This window comes from Hirundo rustica, chromosome 1 (genome assembly GCF_015227805.2).
Source record: "Hirundo rustica isolate bHirRus1 chromosome 1, bHirRus1.pri.v3, whole genome shotgun sequence".
Lineage (NCBI taxonomy): Eukaryota > Metazoa > Chordata > Aves > Passeriformes > Hirundinidae > Hirundo > Hirundo rustica.
This window is the reverse complement of record NC_053450.1, coordinates 71,486,026-71,508,484: the sequence shown is the minus strand read 5'-3', so window position 1 is coordinate 71,508,484 and position 22,459 is coordinate 71,486,026. Positions and strand designations below refer to the sequence as shown.

The window sequence follows — 22,459 nt, the reverse complement described above, 5'->3', positions numbered from 1 at the left end:
TTTATACCATCAAAGTGCCTTTTATCCAAATTCCCCATGTGAAAATTTTCCTTCAAAATCCTCCTGGAAACAAAAGCAGTATAATATTAATTTTTATGAGTAGAAAAATATGCAAGAAGAGGAAGGATATTTTTATGTCTTCTAATGAAGTGCTGTGCACAGATTGGTGGGTTAGCACTGACTCTGGGCCAGTATAGTGTGTGCTGAAATGCAGAATGATGTCAGTTTGTGTGCTCAACTTAGAACTACTTGTTGGCACAAAACTTCTGATAAGCCAATAAATATGTACTGCCTCCCAATATAATCAGTTTAATATGAGCTAACTTTACTGTTTTGCCCGGATATTGCAGTTCTAGGATTACCTTCCCAAAATCTGGGTCTCCTCTAAATGACTTGTCTAAAGGCCAAAGTGACAGAAGTAGAATTGAAAATGTATGCTTCTGGTTGTTAATTTATCTGTTGCATAGCCCATGTTTCCTTTTGCACCATGAAAAAAGATTATAATTTGTTTTCTAGAAGTGCAAAATACAGGAGAAAAGGACCGTTTAATACCAAGTTGGAGACTTTTGCAATAATTGTTTCTGCTCCTAATTCTAGAGTAGTCTATAGGCAAGGATTTTGATAATCTTCGTTTCTGGAGTTTAGGACTTGTTTTGTTTCCCTGTACCTAATATAAACCTATATATATTGGAAACTAGCAAAAGTCTTGTCTGTAATACAGAGGACAGTCTGGATGAATTGGGAAATGCAAGTTAATTGTGAACATAATTGCAATTCTGCTGGATAATTGCAATTGTAAGTCAAGCAAGACAGCTTCTAACACTTGGGTCAGGTTTTTAATTCTATGATCTAAATTATTAATGAGGATATTTTCATAAGCTTTCTGCATAAAAATTGACTTCATAACAGAGAGGTCAGCTGGTCTTGTCTTCTAGCCTTTATGATTCCCAGAGATAATCAGAAGCTCTTTTCTCATAAATGTATGCTGTTTTTATGCATCCTGACATACATACCAGATGTAGGTGGTGAATTACTTACAAGCTTTGTGAAGCAAAAGTTAATTCTGTAGGTTCTAGCTGAAAGAGTGATTTAATATCTTGGGAATCTTGAAAGCCATATTGAGTCTACAGTGTGGCTGCAGTCAGGTGAAGTGGTATGATGCATAAAGAAAACTAGTTGATCAAGAATGTGTAATACTGTTGTATAAATCAGTAGCGTTGCCACATCTGATAGACAGCTGCATGGAATCTTGAGACTGATACAGTGTTAATAAAAGAGGACTTGAGACAAGTAGCGAGGTTGATTAGGACTATGAAGATTTTTATAAGAGGACAGTGAAAGGTTGAGATTATTTTAGGCAGAAGATGGATTGAAAACTTCTATAACCTGTCTCCTAAAGGAAGATTTAAGAGCCCACCCAGTATCATCAAAGAGAATAATTTCAAAATAAATAAGCAAGAATTTTGTTTTGTACCTGAAACACAAAGAAATGACAGAATTTAAGGTCATTAAGATGGAAATTTAAGATGATTCAGAAAGATATTTGGCACCCTTTTCAACTGGGATTTTAAACAATAAATGTACAAGGTTTCAGAAAAGATAAATCACTTTTAAAAAACCAGTGCCTGAGTCATACAGTCAAACATATTCTTCCACTATTATGGTTTATTGCATCTTTTTAGGATATATCTTGGCTCATTGGTATTATGAATATTGAGTAAGAGTCAGGATATTGGACAACATGGACAATTATTTATATTCACGGTAACAGTTTCCCTTCCTTTGGCAATCTGAATTAAGTTGTTATAATTTTTCTCTGCTCTGTTTGTCAAGAAAAAATAATGCATGGCAGCTCTGATTTCCCCTTCTGTCCCCACAAAGTAGATATCATAGTTGCCTTTCAGAGATTCAAAGGGTCAAATATTTTGAAGGGTCTTTCATTCACATCTCATGCTAATGATTTATAAGCAGGTCTGGGACTACAGAAAGGTACCACTAATTCTGTGCTTCTTTTCTGGCATTTTGCTACTTAGATAAATGAGAGATAGTATACTTTAGAATTTCAGGGATGTTGTGCTGGAAACAGTGGATGTTTTAGTCTAAAAACACTCTCATACCCTGAAAATTTTTCAGCCTCTGGGTGTCTCTGGTTATGTATTGCGATAACTATTGAGTCTTATCTTGATAATATGAAGAACTTAATACATCCCTAAGTTTTCTTAAAAATAAATTAAAAAAAAAATTCTTAAGAGTGTCTTCTCCTACTCCAATTTACAGAACAAAAATTTCCAAGTCTATTATGTAACCTTTCTTGATCAGAGCACTTGAAATCTGAATCAGAATCTGAATTCTCTCCACAGATTCAAAACCTTAAATCCCATTTGTGTTAGCTGTCAAAATAGCAAGCTATAGCTGTGATTAGAACATCTTAAACAGAGAATTTCTGTTCTATTGGGTTTTCTGGGGAAAAAAGAAATAATATTTGGTTGTGGAGTTAAAGGAATAAAACTGAAATTTTCCCCTTCCCATAATCCCAAAATAACCCCCAAATTAATTAGAGTTAATTATAGTCTGTTAAAGTCAGAGAATATTAATTTTGAAAATTCAGGTCAAGCAGGTGGTCAAAAGCAGGTTACTTAGTGCCATGTTCAGGCTGGTCTTGAGTTTTGCTTTCTTCACAGTGAAGATTATTTTACTGATTTACGAAATCAGAATTTCCCAGGTACCAGGTGGTGCCTGTTGCAGCTTGTCCTTTCCCTGAGCAGAGATTTTTCTCCCTGAGGCCAGTAGGGTTCTTAGGTGCTGCTGGAGTGCTGCTCCTGCTGCCAGGAGGTTCTCCTTGTCCCCGGTGCCTGACATAAAGATGACTCCAAACAGGGTGCAGGTATGCACGCGTCTGTGTTCAAAGGTACTGTTAGCCAGTGTTTTGCTCATCTTTGCCCCCGAGAGATGCCCTGACTAACCAGCTGCACCTCAGTTGGATCTGGTATCCCTGTTCCCAGCCTGCAGGGCGGTGTCTCAGTCCAGCCAGTGGTCCCTGTTGTCCTTCACATCCGATTCGACTGTGGGAGACCATGTCACAGGCTTTGTTAAATCAAAGTAAACAGCATACACTGCTCATTCTTCATTCACTAAACTAGTTCTGTATTCATGCTGAGCTCTTAGGTGACACAGTTCAAATATACCATGTTTATTCCTGGCCATTTCTTGTTTTTCATACTCTGGGTTTTATTTTCTGAAGAATTTGATGTGTGACCTTCCCAGGGACTGAGGGTGATTAACCTGTAAGTAATGAGTGCAAAATTTGAGCTGTTTTCTGGTTTTTTTTTCTTTTTTTTTTTTTTTTTTTTTTTTCTATGACCATGGTCAGAAGTTTGTCTTATTATCTGATTAGTTTTTCTCCCTGTTTGCCTCACTTCTTGGATAAAAATACTCTGTTAGAACAGTGCAAAGGGTCTGGGATTAAAATTCTGTTAACTCAGAAAAAAATGTTCTATGAGAAGGACAATTAATTTGAGGTTACTTGAGACCTGTATCTGTTTAAACATGGAATGTGGAAATTTTGGTTAGTGTGTTCTCAATACACAGAAGGGAAGGTAATGAGGCAAATCACAAGCATTCATAAAATATAGCATTACTTTGAGCACTGTAATAAAAACTATTCAGTCTTGATACGGTACAAATACTTGTGGTCGTAAATCTGTCAGACACTGCTATGCTGTGAGGAAGAAAAGAGGTTGAAGGACATTCAATTGGGCAAGGCCACTGGCAAGGGAGTTTGATAAGAACCTGCACGTACCTAGAAGGCATTAGGGACTAAAATGGAGGCCGAGTGATTGGTGTGATTCACAAATATCTGAAAGAGAACAATAAAATAAAATTAAGGGACAATGCTTGATTTGTGAGATGTTAATAAGCTGTAGACATACTCTCATGAGAATCGGAAAGACAGCCCATGAGCTCTGAAAACTGAATTGGCTAAGAAATATGAAGATTTTATCAGTCCTATATGAGCATGGAAATAAAGGGAATGCTTTCATGAGAATTCATGTGCCAAGCAACTGTGATGCTCAGAAGAGGATCCATTTGACATTTCTGTGGAAAAGTTGCTGCTGATTCCAGCCAAGGTAGATCAAGATGTTAGTGCTAATACAGGCTGTGTTTGTCAGAGTAATTTGTCCAGGAACAAAGTAATTTGTCCAGGCACAAGGAATGGTGGAATCAGTGCAGGACTATAGGGAATACCTAGGGAAAACAGTATTCAGTAAGGCATTAGCTGTGCATGGGAAGCTATAGAGATGTGTTGACTGAATATGTTTTCCCTCATAGGAAGAGTTAATTGGTTAATTGGTTATACTTGGGAGTGATATGGTATGGGGCTATACTCTTCCATGCAGGAGAACATGCTAGGATTATGTAGTTTGCTTTCATCAGAGCTAAAAGACTGTTATGTTCTGTATTTGGCAGTATAGCATGTGATAGTCCAGTTTGGTTTTCCGTTTGTCAAGAGGTTGTTTTCTCTCTCTCACTTAGGTATTTCGCTTGCGGGAGCCTCTAGTGTGCGTGGAGCCCGCCTTGTTCTCACACAGATTGTTGCCCTTCTGATGAAGAGGTTTCACCACACAAGGCGAGACTGGAGAGGAAGCCTGTCAAATGTGCTGCTGCCCGTCCTCTTTGTTGCGCTGGCAATGGCCTTGTTTAGTGTGAAGCCACTGGCTATCGATTATCCTTCTCTCAAGCTGACACCAAGACTTTATGACAATGCAGAATCCTTCTTTAGGTAAAGGGATCATCCATCATCATCAATACCCAGGGTTCTGGGACCTTTACTTTTGAGATCTCCTATTTTAAAGACTTATTTCTATTCTAGAAAGAATGATAGGTCACTGTTTAGTACAGTTAGTACAGTTTAGTACATGTTTAGTACAGTTTAACAAATTATTGTAAGGGAAAGATAAAATTAGAAAACTTTGTGTGAAGGATTTTCTGGAGGAAAGGGCTAAGACTTTGGAGAAGACTGAACTCAAATCAGTATCAGCTATTACCATTTATATGTAAATGAGCAAGTGTATTTGAACAAGACTTTGCATGCTTAATTTTAAAAAATTGCTTAGGTCAGAAGTTATTTTCTCAAAACAGTTCTTGGGTTTGAAAATGCCACACAGTATTTACAAAGCCTGCTGCTCTTCCTAATCAACCTAATTTCTATATGTTCAGCTTTGAAACCAACTAGATTATTTATTTATTTGTTTGTTTTTAATGTATGGTATCTATAGAATTAATCTGTATAGAGTGCTAAGCACACATGTAGGTGTGCAAATATACAGATGAATATAACAAGATGCTGTTTGGATTTATAAATCTAATATAAATTTATTTTATAAGCATAAAAACACTAGCATTGCCAACCACTAGGAATGCATGATTATAAGGAGAAGGATGCCCATGGGTAGATGTTGATATTTGTTTAGCCGTAATTGTAATGACTTTTCCTTACATGTTCACATAGAGTTTTTTGAAACAAGATAATTTTGGTGTGTTACCTATGCATGGATTTTATAATCCTTTAATTTCTTGGGAAATACTGAGTCTGGAGGTTAATAGAGCTAGACATATTAATGTGCCTTTAATTCTTTTCTTTTTAAAAATTTTTCTTTCTTCTTCACTCCTTATATCCTTTATGTCCCTCTTTGATCAGCACTGAAGATGATAACCTAGGAAAACTTTCTCAGGTTCTGCTGGGGTATTTCTCTGATTGGGACCACACCTGCAAGCATTTAGAACACGGGTAATTGTAATTAATGTAACTATTTCCTTAATTGAAATATTGATTTTTTTTTTTTTTTTGTAATGGATTATCTTAGGCTTTTTTTGGCAGCATGGAGTTAGTGACAAATTGGTTCTGATAAAGGAGCTGGCATCCAGGTGCAGAATAAAGTAGGCTTTATTGTTAAATGTCTGATCCATACAGATTAAAAGTCAGTGGCAGTTTTCTGATTAATTTCAGGATGATTTTGATCAAGCCTGGTGACCATATGAAGGATGAATAGACAATAAGGAAAATATTTGTTAGGAAGCAGTCTAGATTTCCGAATTTGGGAATACAGTGGTGACCATGCTTTAATAATTGCTGCAAATATGAGACATGAAGCTCATTTTATGCCTATATAAATATTTCTAATAAATCAACTTTGATAAAAAATTAGTAACATTTGTATCACTCTAGACACAGCTACTGTTGTGATCAAGTGCTAAGAAGTTGTTCAGCATGCCAGATCTGCTCATTACTTTCTGGATTTCTTTTGTCAAGTGATATATTCCTTTCATTTGCTAGTTATAATTTTATTATGTTTAATCCCATTAGAAAAAATAATTCATGCTGGCAGATGGAATCTATGCCACTTCAGGATTCATGCAGATGTGTGTCTGAACAGGAGGTATGTAATTTTTTATTTACTTATATATGTAAATATATGAGTATGCATATTACTTCTAATCCTTGACTACAATTTTTGAAAAGGTGGTGAAAGTGAAGAGGAAATAAATCCTCACAGGTCCAACTTTATTATGATTGCAGATTTACTTCTGTTTCACCTAATGAAATTATACACAATTTTCTTTTTCATATATATGAACACTCATATGCATTAGAAATGGCTATAATTTGATCTAAAATAATGGGATCAGAGATAGGTGAACTATTTTCAGCAGATTCAACTTACTTAAATATGTTATAGGACTCTAATTAAGAAAAAAAAAAGCCATATAAAACAAGCTTAAAACATAACACTTCCATAACATCTGGAAGACTACCCTTTCAATGAGAAGGGCAGGTGAACCTAGCTGATAGAACCCAGCAGGGCATTTACACACGAATGAGATTTAATTGTTAGAGTTTGCTTTTGGTTTGGAGTTTGGATTTCAAAATACAACAAGCTTCAAGAAATGAAGGATTTTGAAAACCATAATGAATTTCTGACCTTCTTAACTAATGATTTTTCCTGCTGACTTGCTCTGAGTTGAGTAATAAACAAAAATATGAAAGTGTGTCTGAGGTGACAAATGTATTTCCCCAAAAGGGAATATTCTACAAAAAAAGTTTCTTTTGTTTATAAAGATATAATTATTTAGAGTAAGAGTTGAATAATGAAATATACATATCTATAAAGTTTTGTGAAAATTGAAGCAGGAAACTTGTTTTTTACTTTCCTGTACAAGGAATAAGTTTGCCTCTAATACTAAAGAGATACTTAAAATACAAGAAGGTTGAATACAATACAATTGGGAACATGTAGAGGTCTGGTAACTGAGAAAACTGAAAGAAGATAAGTTGCTTGACCAAAGTGGAGGCAGAACTTCTATCTGTGAGCTATGTAAGAGCAATCTTTGAGAGTGAATTTTTATTTTCTGTAGGGTTGAGACATCAAATAAGAATTAAAATTTTTCAGTTGATTGGCATACAGTACTTTGTAAAGTTTCTGAGATAATTGAGTCTAATACCCATCACCTTTCCATTGGTTGTGAGAATGTTCCACTGAATCATTAGAAGATATCTTCCTTTATTCTTCTCTGCAGCTCTTCAGTGAAATTTTTAGACGCTTATAACATTAATTAGATTTTTTCTTTCATCTCATATTTATCTGGTGCCTATTTTGTGTTTCTTCTCAGGAAAAAAAAATTAAAAGGAGTTTTGCCTTTTTCATTGCTGTAAACATTCCTAAACTTATATACAAGTTCTGATGTTTTCAAAACAAACTGACTGACAGGGCTGCAAGAGAAATCAAAGGGATTTCTATCATGTAGGTGGCACAATCACTTGAGTTGCTTTATAAACATAAAACTATTCATAATTTATTGAAAATCTTTTAAAGCTGAGAAAAATAAAACCAGTTAAAAAGAAAAGCTGTAAAATCTACATAACAATCCAAAAATAAGGCTAAATGTAGTGCCACTGTTTTTAGAAAGTGCTTTACTTATTTTATTTATACTTTTTTCCAGATGTGCCCAAGTTTCAATACCTCTGCTCCATATGTGAAGAATAAGAAAGGACATATTTTGTATAATCTTTCAGGGTTCCCTGTGGAAGACTATTTAGTGAGGTCTTCCAACAAAACAAGGTAACCTTAAAATGTCTAGCCTTTGTTTATTCTTTGTGTACAAACCCCACAGTTCTTTCTGTTTGAAAACATAGGTATTTATCACAGAGAATATAAAGGGCAGTTGTCTTTACATGGTGATTGTTATCAAGGTGTGGAGTTAGGCTGCTGTTCAGAATAGCATGAAAGACCCTCAATGGTCACATCTCAAAACTTCCTCCAGCAGCTGCATGATGATTACCTCTAGGCATACTCAGAAGTTTCTTCCAGTACTGAGTTATTTCAGCAACTCAGAGATGCATATCTAAACCAGGTGAACAATATAATTTCCCTTCCTCAAAGACTCAGTCTAATAGAGGGGGATATGCTCCAATTAATATTTTCTTTGAAGTGAAAAGGGCTGGCATGCCCCTGGCAATACTTCATATTCTGTGATATCAGCAACAGAGGTTATCTGCTGTATTTTGAAGTTTACTTATGTGGCTTTACATCTCAACCACTGCTGATAATGTAAGTGGAAATATTAGACCATATATGATTTTATCAAGAAGTGTTAGCCACTTATGTATTAAAAGAAGATGCATCTGATTTGATATAAATAGAGATAAACATCATTGGATGAAAGATTTGAGCTAGCATACAAATCATTTAGGAAGAAATAAAGCTGTTTAAGATGCTTCTGGAAGTCAGTAATATCTCATTTGATCACAACCCTTCCTGTTGCTCAAAGATTTCAGCTTTCTGAAAGCAGAAATTCTTATCTAAGGAATAAGAATTTTTTCCTTTGCTGGAAAAAACCAATAATATTCACCTGATTCACTACATTGTCCCCCTCCTTTTTAACAAGGAAGGAATTTGTGAGGGGTGAAGTTTTACTTTCAGTTGAAGAAAAAAAGCATTAGTATAGCTATCTCTCTCACCCTTGCAAGAAAACTGCAAAGATTAAGGCAGATAACTTTTTGTTACTTTAATTTCTACTACCAGATATGGTGGTTGGTCTTTTGGAAGGATGAAAGCATTTGAACTTCCAGATAAAAAAATGAATAACACCAAATCTCAGCCTCTGGCTAAGGTAAGAGTTTCATGTATGTTTGCACATCTGTATGTATGTATGTATTGATTACTTTTTCAGGCTTCAGACATCACAGAACTTGGCAATAATATTTGCTAAATCATTACATGAAATACTTGCTCTTGAAAAATTGGGAAAAAAATCCTCTGTCTCTTATAGTGTAACTCTCTGTTAATAGTCCTTGTTTTTCCCATGTTTGAGAAACATGGGAATTTTCCCATGTTTGAGAAACAGTTTTAAATGAGTCAAATTATATACCTTTAAAAAAGAAAAAATCCAGGGAACTCATTTTAAAATCTAAGTTTAAAACTTGTTTTTAGATAGTCAGCCAAATAATATTTTTTATTTGTTTTCTACAAAAAGCCAGCATCAGAATTGGCCAAAGTGCAGTGAACATCACAGTAATGGGTTGCTGTTGATGCTTTTTCATGCCTACAAGGGATACTTTGCTTCATTTCTCTCATCACCCTCGCCATAAGAGTAAAAACATCTTCTAGGAGCAGCTCCTTCTGCATAACAAATATACTATTCTTTTCTCAAAATAAACTTTTTTTTCTAAAATGTTCCAAGGGAAGTAAAATCCCCTGCATTGGTTAGTGCTTGTTAGCCTCAAGATCCCAAGTTTTCACGATATGGAGATACTGTACCTCTCCTTTGCATACCAAAAGGCCTTAAGGAAAAGCCCTTTATTTCAGTTGTGCTTAGAATAATACTTCTTTGATTTTTGGGATCCATTCAAATGTAGATGCATTACAAATAGAGGAACAGCAGTCATAGAGAAGTATCGATGCCTATCAGTAAGAGGTCTCTGTTTCCGTATTTGAGGCAAACAAGATTTCTTGAGAGGAAGCTGTGCATTTTCTAGACTTCAGATTAGAATATGAAAGATGCTTCTGTCTTTACATTTTTTAAGTAAATACATTATTTAAACAAACAAACAAACAAACAAAAAAACCAGCATAAATAAGCTTCATCCCAAAATTCATTTTGGGACAAAGTGTTAGGAAAAAAAAATACAGATTTTCACCAGTCCAATGTAATTTCATGCTTAGTTTTGCATGAAATCACTTCCTGTTTCTAATACCTTTTTCCTATAATTTGTTAGATATCTCCCTATTTTATATAGAGATCTGAGCATGTATAGATTTTCATTTTGGTCATTTGAAATCTGTCTTCTAGTCCCATAAATTTTATAACTTTGATCTCCAGTTTCATTATTCTTTCATGAGAAACCTGAAAGTTTTCAGCAAGATCTTTTTCCTGTGTATCTTTAATAATTTTAGACTCTTGTTTTGACAGGCTTGCACTGTGGTTTTTGTCAGATTCCTTTTTTTAGTGTATTTGGTATAAAGCTCCACCTGCCATCAGGTCAGGGATAAATTAAAGTTAAACTCTTAGTAAGTAAGCTTCATATTTTAGACCCTAAGCAAATATTGGAGTAAATTTATAAAGGGCACTGTGTTATCTAAAGCATCTCCTGGAAATGTCTTTCAAGTGATGCAATGTCAAGTTATTGCATTAACCTTTCAGTAGTTAATGACCAGATTTTTATTTTGACCTTTCAGGTTTGTTCATGAGACAGTGAATGTACCATTTACATAGCCTGATATGAAAGAAAATGAGAAATTTATGTTTGAAGAACATTACTGTATGATTCACTTAATTTTAGAAAATTTCTGAATCTTTATACATTCTTCTTCAGTACATGAAAAGTCAACAATTTTTCTTGTACAAATTAAAAATATTTATTTAGTAACTATTTTACTGTACTTAATCATACTGTGCTGTATATATTACGTACACGGTATATGCATGCACATAAAGAATGTGTATATGTGCACACAAGAAAGAATATATGAACAACATGACAAATATGGCTCATTAAAAGCACTGATTATTGTCATTCATTGATGATCGGTGCTATGCAGCAAAAGCACAGATTCTCAAATTTTTTTTTTTGGATTTTTCCTGACTGCATATTCTCTGGCTTCCTTTGGTAATATGGCCAAAAAGTTGTTTTGTAATACCTTCATAGTTGCTGGTTTTTATATCATCATGAAATATAGGAAGAACGTGTTAATTTTAAATACTGCCAAAAGGCAGATGGTACTGTTCACACATCATTTGGAAGAGTACATTTTTTCCAATCCCAAAGGTTGGGACTTGAGGCTTTACAGTACAGTAATTGTATAAGTGTCCAGAGGAAAAAATTACATATTTCTAGTTTAATATCAATCATGAGTCTGGTCCAGCAATGCTTAGGGACTTCTCTGCTCCTTCTCATCCTTTTTTCTTGCTAGGCCGTATGTTAGCTGAAATGTCAGTCTAGCTTTATTCTGGAATATTAACAGCAAGTAAAAGATTGTGTAATAATGTAAAATATGTCTTCACAGAACTTCAATCTGATGTGGTGTGGGATTGTGCTTTTCTTTGGGAAAGAGTTTTCCTAGCTATGGATAGAATATAATATAAAATAAAGTAAAAATTAATTATATTGATGCATATAGTTTTTTGTTCCTCAGCTCTTTTTTGCCTTCTGTAAATAATTACCCATGTGGCACAAAAGAAATATGAAAGGTTTCAGCTAGAGCTAATACATTTCCTTTTTTTATATTTTACCTTTGTTAACAATTTTGAATAAAAAATGAGTCTTTAGAAAAAAAGACCTTAAATGTACCTTCTGATGAAGTGAACAACCTTAAATGTCTCTTTTTCCAGTTTATAATAAATTAAATATCCATCTTCCATTTGGTTATTTCCTCATGGTTTGATTCAGTTACATAATGCAGCTTGGAGGATAATTCCAATTAACATGTTGGAATTGAAATATATTGTTAAACACAATGCTCTATTGTGGTATTCATTTGAATACTGGTTGTGAATACTATATTTAAAAGGTGTTCTCTGAACATTTGCGACCTTTCCCCTGCCTGAATTAATTGAGGATGTGTTGTCAGAATTTTGCTTTGTTGCATTTTTAATTGCCTTTTTTTTTTTTTTTTCCCAATACAACAGACACAATTGCAGTGGAGTTTCATTATGTATGTATGCAAAACTTTCTATTCTGCAAAAAAACTTACAAAAAATGATAGACTTAGGGATGGGTGTATGGGGCTGTGAAAAAGACAACTTACCCTTGATCACTTGTTTCTGTCTTTTTGCCCCAGTTTCTATTTGCACAGGTGGTCCTGCAGTGCAAAGATTTTCAGTTTTCCTCGGGAATCTTAGGTTCTCTTTCATTACATTTTGTTAAAGATCACTCTCTGATTGATGAGAGAGATCTAGTTTGTGCAATAATTTGTGGAAACTGAACTGGAGATGAACAAAGGAATTTCATGACTTTGCAAAGAGGAGGAGATGTTAGAGTTTTTTCTTTATTCTTTTCTTTAAATGTGGGTGCACAAGCGTTTGAGACATTTGAGTACCATTACACGGCACATGGAAGACATCCAGGGGATTAGGCCCAGCCAATGTGGATTTATGAAAGGCAGGTCCTGCTTGACCAACCTTCTATGACAAAGTGACCTGCTTACCAGATGAGGGAAAGGCTGTGGATGTTATCTGTCCAGACTTCAGTAAAGCATTTGACATCATCTCCTACAGCATGCTCCTCCTTGAAAAACCTGGCTTCTTGCAGCTTGGATGGCTGACTCTTTGATGGGCAAGACAACTGTGGTGCTAAATCCACTTGGTGGCTGGTCACTAGCTGCGTTCCTCAGGGCTCAGTTTTGGGACTGGTCCTACTTGATATCCTTGCTGATGACCTGAATGTGGGGATTGAGTGCACCCTCAGTATATACGCAGATGACATTAAGCTGTATGGGGGTGTTGATCTGCTTGAGGGTGGGAAATCTTTTCAGAGAGACTTGGAAAGACTGAGTCATTGGGCTGAGGACAACTGCATGATGTTCTGTAAGGCGAAATACTGTGTCTGGCAACCCCAACTTGTGTCCCAGCAACCGCATGCAGTGCTACAGACTGGTGGAGAAGTGTCTTGAGAGCTTTTTGGCAGAAAAGAGACTTGTGGGTGCTGGTTGACCACTAGCTAAATATGAGCCAATGTGTGCCCAGTTAATGACATCTTGGCCTGTATCAAGAATAACGTAGCCAGTAGGACCAGGACAGTGATTTTCCCCTTGTGTTCATCATTGGTGAGGCTGTACCCAAGTACTGTGTTCAGTTCTGGGCACCTCGCTTGAAATAACACTGAGGTGCTGAAGCGCATCCAGAGAAGGGCAACAAGGCTCGTGAAGGGTCTAAAGAAAATGTCTTATCAGAAATGGCTGAGGGAGCTGGGTTTGTTTAGTCTTGAGAACAAGAAGCTCAGGGGGGGTTCATTCCTCTCTACAACTCCCTGAAAGAAGGCTGTAGTAAGGTGGTGGCTGGTGTCTTCTGCTGTGCCTGCCGAGAGGACAAGAGGAAGTTGTCTTGAGCTGAAACAGGTGAGATTCAGATGAGTTATTAGGAAAAGAAATTGACCATTAGGGGGGTCAGGAATTGGAGTAGTTTTCCCAGGGAGCTGGTGGAGTCATCCCTGGAGGTATTTAAGAAGTGTTTGGCTCTGATGTTGGGTGATATGGTTTAGTGTTCTAGAAGTTAAGTGGTAGTGCTGGGTTAGTGGTTGAACTTAATCATGTTAAAGGTTTCTTCCAACCTTGATGATTCAATTACGCTTTTGAGACTTCAAGCCGTTGTGAATACCACATAGAGAAGAACAGAAAATGTGAAAGGTAGTGCAGGCAAGAGTAATGGCAGATCAAAGCTGCTAAATTTTTAAAAAAATAAATTATTAACAGAGCTTGTGGCAAAGAAGATTCAAGGGTTAGAGGCAGAGAAGAAATGACAGTGGACCTCAGAGTGGTTCTTGGAATCATGATCTAGGATAGATGGGAAGAAATAAAATGGAGAGTGTTGTGAACCTCACCTCACAAAAATGTGGAGATTCAAACAAGGCAGGAGAATTAGTCAGGAATTAGTCAAGAGAATTAATCAAAAGAAAATAATTATTAAGAAAGGGAAACATCTGAATATTAGGCAGCCTGCGCTGGGAAATAGAGAGGAGAATTTGTCAGAAGAAACAGCCAAAGTCTGTAGCTAAGGTCCAAGTAAGGCTTGTAATTGAATTGTATAAGAAAAGAAGAAAGGCAGGATTATCTGCAAATATATGACAATAGCATCAAAGGAATGATAAGAGAATCTTTAGGGATGTTTCTAAGATGTAACTGTATAGGTGATAATTCTAGAAATAATCTAAGAAAACTGAAACTTTAGAAGAGAAATGGTAAGGCAATAAAGATGTATATTAAATCCTGTTCACTCTACATTATGATTCATTATGATTTAAATGTCACTGAAACTGAAAATAAACATAAATAATAATTTAACCTAGTTTTTAGTATGGATAATACAGATTCAAAGGCACTATGATTAACAGTAATGGGTGATAAGAATCAATCTCTAACTGCAAAGTAAACTCAAACCTTGGTATATTTGGTTTTGGGACATATCAAGCTCTCAGCAAGGGTTCTAGCAAGTGGAAATGTGGATTAAGAGTATTTTATCAAGTCAGGGTGAATCTGCATGATCTGAAGATAAAGTATGTTACCACAGAATAGTTTCCCTGTGTTCCTCATAGAGATTGGCTTGCCTTGTCTGCCTTTAAGTTTGCCTGCCTTAAAGTAAGTCTGCATCAATTTCCATGTTCAACAAGCAACTGATGTTTGTTGAAGATGGAGACAGCTTTGTCTATGGAACAGCTTCATACCATGTAAACCGTGTCCCCTTGCTTCTTTCTTTCCCCCTCTTTTAGAATATTCTGTTCGTAGATATTTTATGCTGTGTATCATATGCAGGTATTATTTAGACAAGTCTCTTTGAAATTTCGACGATTCTTCTAACTAGCATTAGTTTTACTCATCTTTTTGTATTTTTGATCAGACTGACAGGTATTAGATTTACCTTGTTCTCCCTCTATTTGTTCGACCACGTGTGTGTAAAGGAAGGAGGACACAGTGTTCCATTAAATCAGAGAATATTAATTTAGTGATAAACATATGTGTACTGCTCCAACAATAGAAAACTGCTGCATGCTGTCTAAAGACCGATGCAAATCAACTGATTCTGTTCTGCCTGGTTGACTTTCTTCTATAAATAAATGTCATAACAGAAAAATTAAATATTCTTCATGAAATTCTTAAAGGTATGTGAGCTTTCAGAACAGCATCCAGATTGAGCTAATTTTTAATTAACAATTTCCATTCTTTCTTCCAGGTATGGTATAACCAAAAAGGTTTCCATTCGCTACCATCCTACTTAAATGACCTCAATAACTTCATTCTGTGGCTCAATTTACCTTCTAATGTGGATTGGAGACAGTATGGTAATAGTCTTTCTTTGTATTTATTCATATATTTTGGAAAGTAGTTTTTACATAGACTATAATAATTATAAGTATGAAATTTTTTCAGTTTACAGTAGGATTTCAGAGCCCCATTTCTCTGGAGAATTTAAAAGTGAAACTTAATTACACAGAAAGTTTTTGTGGAGAATGTAGTACACAGTAAAGTATAATCTGAATTCAAATCTCAACATGATGTATGAATTCCTTACAAAGACCTATTCCTGTGGAATAAGTAAATTGGTTTGGGATGTTAGTTCCTCTGAAACTACTGCTAGAGCTTATTTAAATGGGATGACTAAGGCACAAGAGACTATGGATTTATAACTTCTTTGGCACTCCTTATATAAATATCCAGGGCAAATCCAGATGAACCTGTAAATTTACACAGCAATGTGATGTTTCTTAGCATCCTGTTACTCAAGGAGCAGAAAAGGCTACAATATCTTATTATTGTACAAAACAAAGGAGCAGTTAATGTATCTGACATGTGAATTCCCTGATTCAAATAGCCGTGAACTTTATAAAAATTAGTTAAAGTAAAAATTTTATGAACTGACATCTAAAAAAATGACTGCAGCCAAAGACTCAGGTGTTAACACAGATGAAGTTTTAGGATGTGGAAATCCAGTCTGGAATCCGAGTTTGATTAACTTCATTTCAGGTTAACTTCTATTTGTTCCAGTTCCATTCATTCTTAAGATTCTGTTAAATAAGAATTTGGTTTAGAGAAATGTAAAAAGACCTTATGACCAATTTTTAAGAGTTCTTACAGTTAGGATAGTTGTCTGTCTTGGTAAAATGATTTAAAGTGTTTTTATAATGAAGAAAGACTAAATCAGTGAAAATGGGGAAGGAATCATGAGAATCTAAAAATAGAAATTTTCTAAGAAACTTTCTGGAATGTTCAAGGAAAAAAAAGTGTTGGCATTCTTGCAAGATGGCTGGGTTTTTATTTTTCTGAATGAATTATGAGAATGGATCAAAGGTAATGTGTTTACACAGAAACTTTGAATGAAATGAAATCAGATATTTTAATGAGAATTTTTAATAGAAATCAATTTTTAATCAACTTTTTCCTGTACTTCATGAGTTGTACTGATGCTAGCTTTTTTTCTGTACCATTAGATATCCCATTCTGGAACTTAAATGTTTGCATACCCTTACTTTTCTATCTGTCATGGAGAATCACAGCTTGCTGTCCTGCTTACACTCAGAGAAAATTACAGCTATCCCAAAGATTGTGGAAATGATGTATTTTTTCATATTGCATGACACAGAAACACAGCAAGCACAGCAGTGCTTAAGAAATACTTCAGGTCTTGGACTGACATCTGTACAAGTATGGGCTCATAGTAGAATCTTGTGGCAGAATATGTTAGCTGCCTGCAGATTTAGAAAGAACTAGAAAGTAATTTATTTATGTCTTCATCTGTTGGAGAAGTGCAATAAAGATGGGCTGATCATGCTCTTGAGCCATAATGCAGAGGGAATTACCACGGAAATCTTGGGAAGCGAGGTCGAATTACCTACCTAGATATCTGTGTGTATGTATTTGTTTGTGTTCTCATATTTGTATGTGTGTATGCATGTGTGTACACAGATGTATATGTGTATTTTTTGTGGAGATCAGTGCATATGTATATTTTATTACTAAAAAGCTCAACAGTTTTCCAGTGCTATATGGGCCACTTTAACTCAATTCACGTTGACTTTTAACTTTCTCTTATTTAAGGATGCTGTTTTAACAGGGAAGAACTATTCATATGCTTTTGTTATTCAAATTATTATATGTAGTCCTGTAAATCAGCAGTCAGAAGACCACACACTATATTCCAACACTGAAATCTGTTATTTTTGATTTTTTTTTTTCTTCTTCCAAACTTTGTTTATAGGCAAGATCAGTTCCAGAATATTGTTGGAAATTGCTGCGAGGAAGTTTGTTAAGATGTTGCAGAAACATGACTTTGTAGTTCTGCCTCGCATTAATGGCATGTTTTTTCACAGAGCAACTTTTTCCCTGTCAACAGAACCAGTGCTTCTGTATTACTTTTAAGTGATATAAAAATAATTTGGTCCTTTAAAGGAGACTGTAAGGACAAAGTCTTTTCTTCCTTCACAAAAAAACCAAACCCAAACCAAGAACAACACCCCCTCCCAAAAAAAAAAAAAAACCAAAAGAGCAACAAAAAACTTTCTTTGCAGCGAGAACCTTACAACAATAGAGTAGAGCATTGCCATGGATGTAAACACAATACCAGCAACTATGATCAACCATGATATTGGAACAACCTTGAGCAAGGTCAACAAGAGCAACTTGTTTAAGTGCTCATACAAAAGCTAAGAAACCCTTTCAACTTGCAATTATATGCTATGTGTATTTCTTGAACATGAACCCAGTTGGAGTTCTCCCAAGATCTTTGGAGGAGGGAAGAGTCATTACAGACCACATGCTGAGTTCTACCTGCTTTACCCATAAGGACAGGTCCAGTAACTTTCAGTGGAGATCATAGCATTGATTCAAATTTGTGAGAGGTTTTAATAAGAAGGAGCTGAGCAGGAGTCTAATTGCTTTTGTCTAAAGTCTTTTCTGCAGTCATGAGGATACAGGGAATATAGACTTACGATTTTTCATGGAAGTTTGAAGGAAAAAAAATTACGCAAGTGTATAGAGGACATATACTGCCTTGCACTGGTTTATAAGCCAAGGGATTTGTATCCGTTCAAAAACCTTTGAAAAAAAAAATAGATTATTGCTTTTTGTTGTGCTAGTCCAAGTTACTGACTCCACAGCATGCAGCAGCAGGAAATTATATTTATTTAGTGATTAAAAAATTGGTTCTTTTTGCTATTGTGAATCTGATCTTCAAATACTTTCTCTGCAAGTAGAGAGATTTCTCCTCACCCCTACCTCTTAACAATTTGGGATTATTGGAAAATTTCTCTGTGAGGATGCTTGGAAAGTTACAATGTTTTTTTCTTGTAATTTTCATGTAAAAAGTGATGCGTCTGTTGAAGAAAATATGTATGCCCAGCTGGAGGTGCATGTAACTAGATGGAGAAACAGAAATTGGCCCAATTAGTTTATGTCAGTTAATTGTAGTTCATGGATCAGATGTCTCTTTTGGAGCAGCAGTTCAGTAATACTTACTGTATAAAAATGTCATATTCTCTATCATGTGGATATCCACCCCTACCTTCATCATCATGTAAGTCTGTGATCCTATTGTGGGAAAAAGTCATCTGTCGCAACAGTGGAGGAAATCAAATGCATTCTGTTTTCTAGTGGGTTATTAAATCAGTGGCAGATGATGAAAATGAACATGTTAATAAATGAATTTTAAAAAGTTAGTAAGAAGTTCCACAAAGAAGGCAAGATGTGCAGTATTTTTGTCAAAACCCTTCACCTCTGACTCATATTCAGGCTTATATAAATGATATTTTCTAATCTCTTTCTGAAATGCTACATTCTTACAGCTAAGTAATGTAATGTGAACAAATAAAAATGCAACAATGAAGTAAGAGGAATAAAAAACTAAAAGGCAATATTTTTTTGCTTAAGCTTAATCTAGAAATTTTTATCAAGTAAAAATGTTATTTTTCTTACCTAATTATATTACATTGAGCCAGAAGGTGTTTACCATGCTTGAGTATAGCAGAAGGACTATCATCTCCCTCTTAGGATAAGTCTATATAAAGAAAGAAGGAGGGGTTGTCATCTATAATGATGTCTGTAAAGTAGAGTGGTCAAAAAAAGTTCTTACAGCATTGTTCAAAGAACAAAATTGTCTCAATATAGAAGGGCCTTTTGCGATGCAGCTGCCCCATCTTAGGATTCCTATTGAAGTCATTGATTAAAAAAAACCCCAAAACTTTCATACTAGGATTCATTGTAGGCTTTCATGTAGCATCCTCATTTATTTCAGATTCAATTCTTCAAAAGAGCCAAAGAGATCAAGGGAGTCATTTTCAGCTGAATTTTGGTGGAAAGTAGCTGAATAGTTTCTTGAATGCTATGCAAATTTTAACTTTAAGCTTTATTACAAAGGAAACTGTAAAACGGCTTTTGGGTGGAATCTTCTTAACCATGTCTAGTTAGTGGGGGAAACTAAAATAGAAACCACTTATGGTGCTGCCTGTGAAATTCTCCATAAAACACACATTGTAATTTTCAGTTAGTTGTACTGTTTCATTTTATATAAATAGAAATATTATCACACACACACACACACACATACATATACATACACACATACACATACTGTCTCCATTTTTCTTATACATAATATTTTATTTAATCTGAAATAAAATGTCCGGAACAAAGAAAGGTAGATTGGTCTTCTATTCAATCATGGTATTTAAAATCAGTAGCCTAGATCTAAACTGATCCAGGTACACAAGACTCACCTTGACATAAGACATACTTTACAAAAAAGTGCCAAGAGACAGATTCAGACACACCCAAAATACACTTCAGAACCACAAAATATACTTAAGGACAGCTCTGACTAATCTACAGTGATGGCATACAAGCTTGAAAACATTTAAGATGTTTTCATCTAGATTTCTCCAACAGATCCTGAAAAAGTATTGCTGGGTTCATATCACTTTCCTCATTTTTACTGAAAAACCACAGATTTTGAAGTGTGTTTATGTGGAAAGTTACACTCAGGTGGGATGGACTGGCCTACCAATGTCTTCTGCTCTTTATCATGTACAGGATGGAAACATCCAGCTCTCTAAAGTTATGCCACATTGCGTATACCTTTATTTTCTGACAGAGGGTCACCTGGTTTAGATGTGAGATAAAAGATCTAGAGCACTTTCTCCTGAAGGCACAGATTGCAGACTGTTAATAAGATGTTGGCATAGGGAAAGCTGTCCTGAGTTGTGCAGCTGCTGAAAGGCAACAGAGCAGGATGCAGAATGTTCGTAGCAAACGTGTCTGATGTGGATGCATTTTTCTTTTTCCTGTGAGCTTTCCTATCCAGAATGGAAAAGTATAGTGTTTTATTGTAGGAAATGTTACAAGCCTTCTAATATTTTATGAACAATTTATTTCACTTGGTTAGGAATGTCTTTTTAACAAATTAGAATCTAAAATTTGTTTAATCAAGAACTATATAAGGACAGGAGTAGAATTGTTTCTGGAATCAATCACCTGGAAGGGAGATTACAAAAGGGAAATCATAGAGAAGCTGAAGAGGGTACCATGAATAGGTATGAATAGGTACCATGAAGAGGGTTCACTGCCTCTTCTACTATTAAGCATGCAGCATGTGGCTCCTAGTTTCATTTTCAAAGTAAATACAGTCTCCTGCCTAAGCCCCAGCTGTGCTACTCCTGAAATTTATAGTTAAACTGTAAAGCTCTGACTACTTCCCACCTCTTTTTTCCATAGTAATGTGGTTTGCAGGACTGGTAAAAATAACCTTGTTCTCAGTTGTATAAAGTGAAGTCTTTCATTGAGCAATACAAGAGATGATAACTGAACCTTTTAAATTAATAAAAGACAAAAAGGGGGGGGGGGAGTGGGGGGGGGGGAGTGGGGGGGGGGGGGGGGGGGGGGGAAAGACACACCAAAACCATAGTTAACTTTAGGCAAAACAACTGAGAAAAGAAATAAAGAGAAGCTACATAGCTAAGTAAAAAGCTAAGAAAATATATTACCAAAGTAACTGGCTGCTTGTGCTCTCTGTTGTGATTGGCATCTGGGTTCATTCCTTTTCAGAACTATACACACATAAATATATCAACTAGCATGCGTACAGAGATGTTCCTTGCTTTGAGATGCCCTCCTCTTCATTCCGCTCAAACAGGAAATTATGCCTCTCATTTTGGAAACACTTAGTTTTTATATTAAAGAAGGTTAAAAGGTCTAAGAAAGTCTTTGGTCATGGTGTTCTCATTCTCTCTGGACAGAGCATTAAAGTGTTAAGAGTCTCCATGGTCACAGTTTTTCCCATTCCTGAATTGCTTTTGCATGGTTTTGGAAAGGCTGGAATGGATGTCTGTTACAATTTTTCACCTCTGCCCATAAAAAAGCCTAAGTCATCACTGTAAAAATGATATGACCAACTGCATGCTCAGGACATAGACAGAGGGTGCTTTAGGACAATAAAGAAAACTTCAGTTGTGATTAAGTCAGGAGAATATAATGGCAATCTGTAGATGTGGAAGAAATAATTTTTATACCAAGAAGTTTATGGAAAGGAGCAGACAGAGTTAATGCTGAATTATATAATATTCGGTGTTATTGCCTGGCTTGCTTTTCCCTTGTGAATACTGAAATGGTAAAATTTGCCTTGAGAGTTGTTCACACAAGGTTTGCAAGTACAGTCCTTAAAAAAATCCTTGCATAAACACCAGAAGCATCTGTTTAATAGGAGCTTTAAAACTTAGAATTTCTTACTTTATCCGTCATGTATAGTTTTTAAGTTCTCAAAGATGGCAGATAATTTTCAACTTAATGAGTCTCATAGCAGCTTTGCATAGTAAAAAGACATATAAAGGCAAGAAAGTATCAATAAGTAATTTTACATCATGTTTAACAGCCATATTGGGACAGAGATATGTGTAAAAAAAGATGGTCTGGGTGGTTAGAAGAAATGTAGGAAGGGATAGAAGTACATGGAAGGGGCTTTTAAATAAATAAAAAAGTACAATAGCAAATACCATATATTAATTCTGTTTGTTTGTTCTGGTATTTGAAGATAATTTATAACTTATTTCTTGAGTTCAAGGGAACTTTTTTCCTCTGTGAATTACAGGCCAGTTTGTTGGCTTTAGATAAATTAATCATTTGGGTTTTGATAATGGGGTGAAGAAATCATTATATTAAAGAAGTATGAAATTCAGAGATTGTCATGCCCCAAACTAATTGAAGAAACTTAA

General features: G+C 35.4%; 1 protein-coding gene across 1 annotated transcript in view; it reads left to right on the top strand.

Moving 5' to 3' along the window:
* The window catches only part of ABCA13 (ATP binding cassette subfamily A member 13), a 159,638-nt gene that overhangs the window by 84,953 nt on the left and 52,226 nt on the right, over window positions 1-22,459 (top strand). Inside the window, exons 32-37 of the mRNA XM_040054983.1 lie at window positions 4,534-4,780; window positions 5,699-5,788; window positions 6,365-6,437; window positions 7,999-8,117; window positions 9,081-9,168; window positions 15,439-15,547. Of these exons, the coding sequence (XP_039910917.1) occupies window positions 4,534-4,780; window positions 5,699-5,788; window positions 6,365-6,437; window positions 7,999-8,117; window positions 9,081-9,168; window positions 15,439-15,547 (726 nt within the window). The remainder of the gene's footprint in view (window positions 1-4,533; window positions 4,781-5,698; window positions 5,789-6,364; window positions 6,438-7,998; window positions 8,118-9,080; window positions 9,169-15,438; window positions 15,548-22,459) is intronic.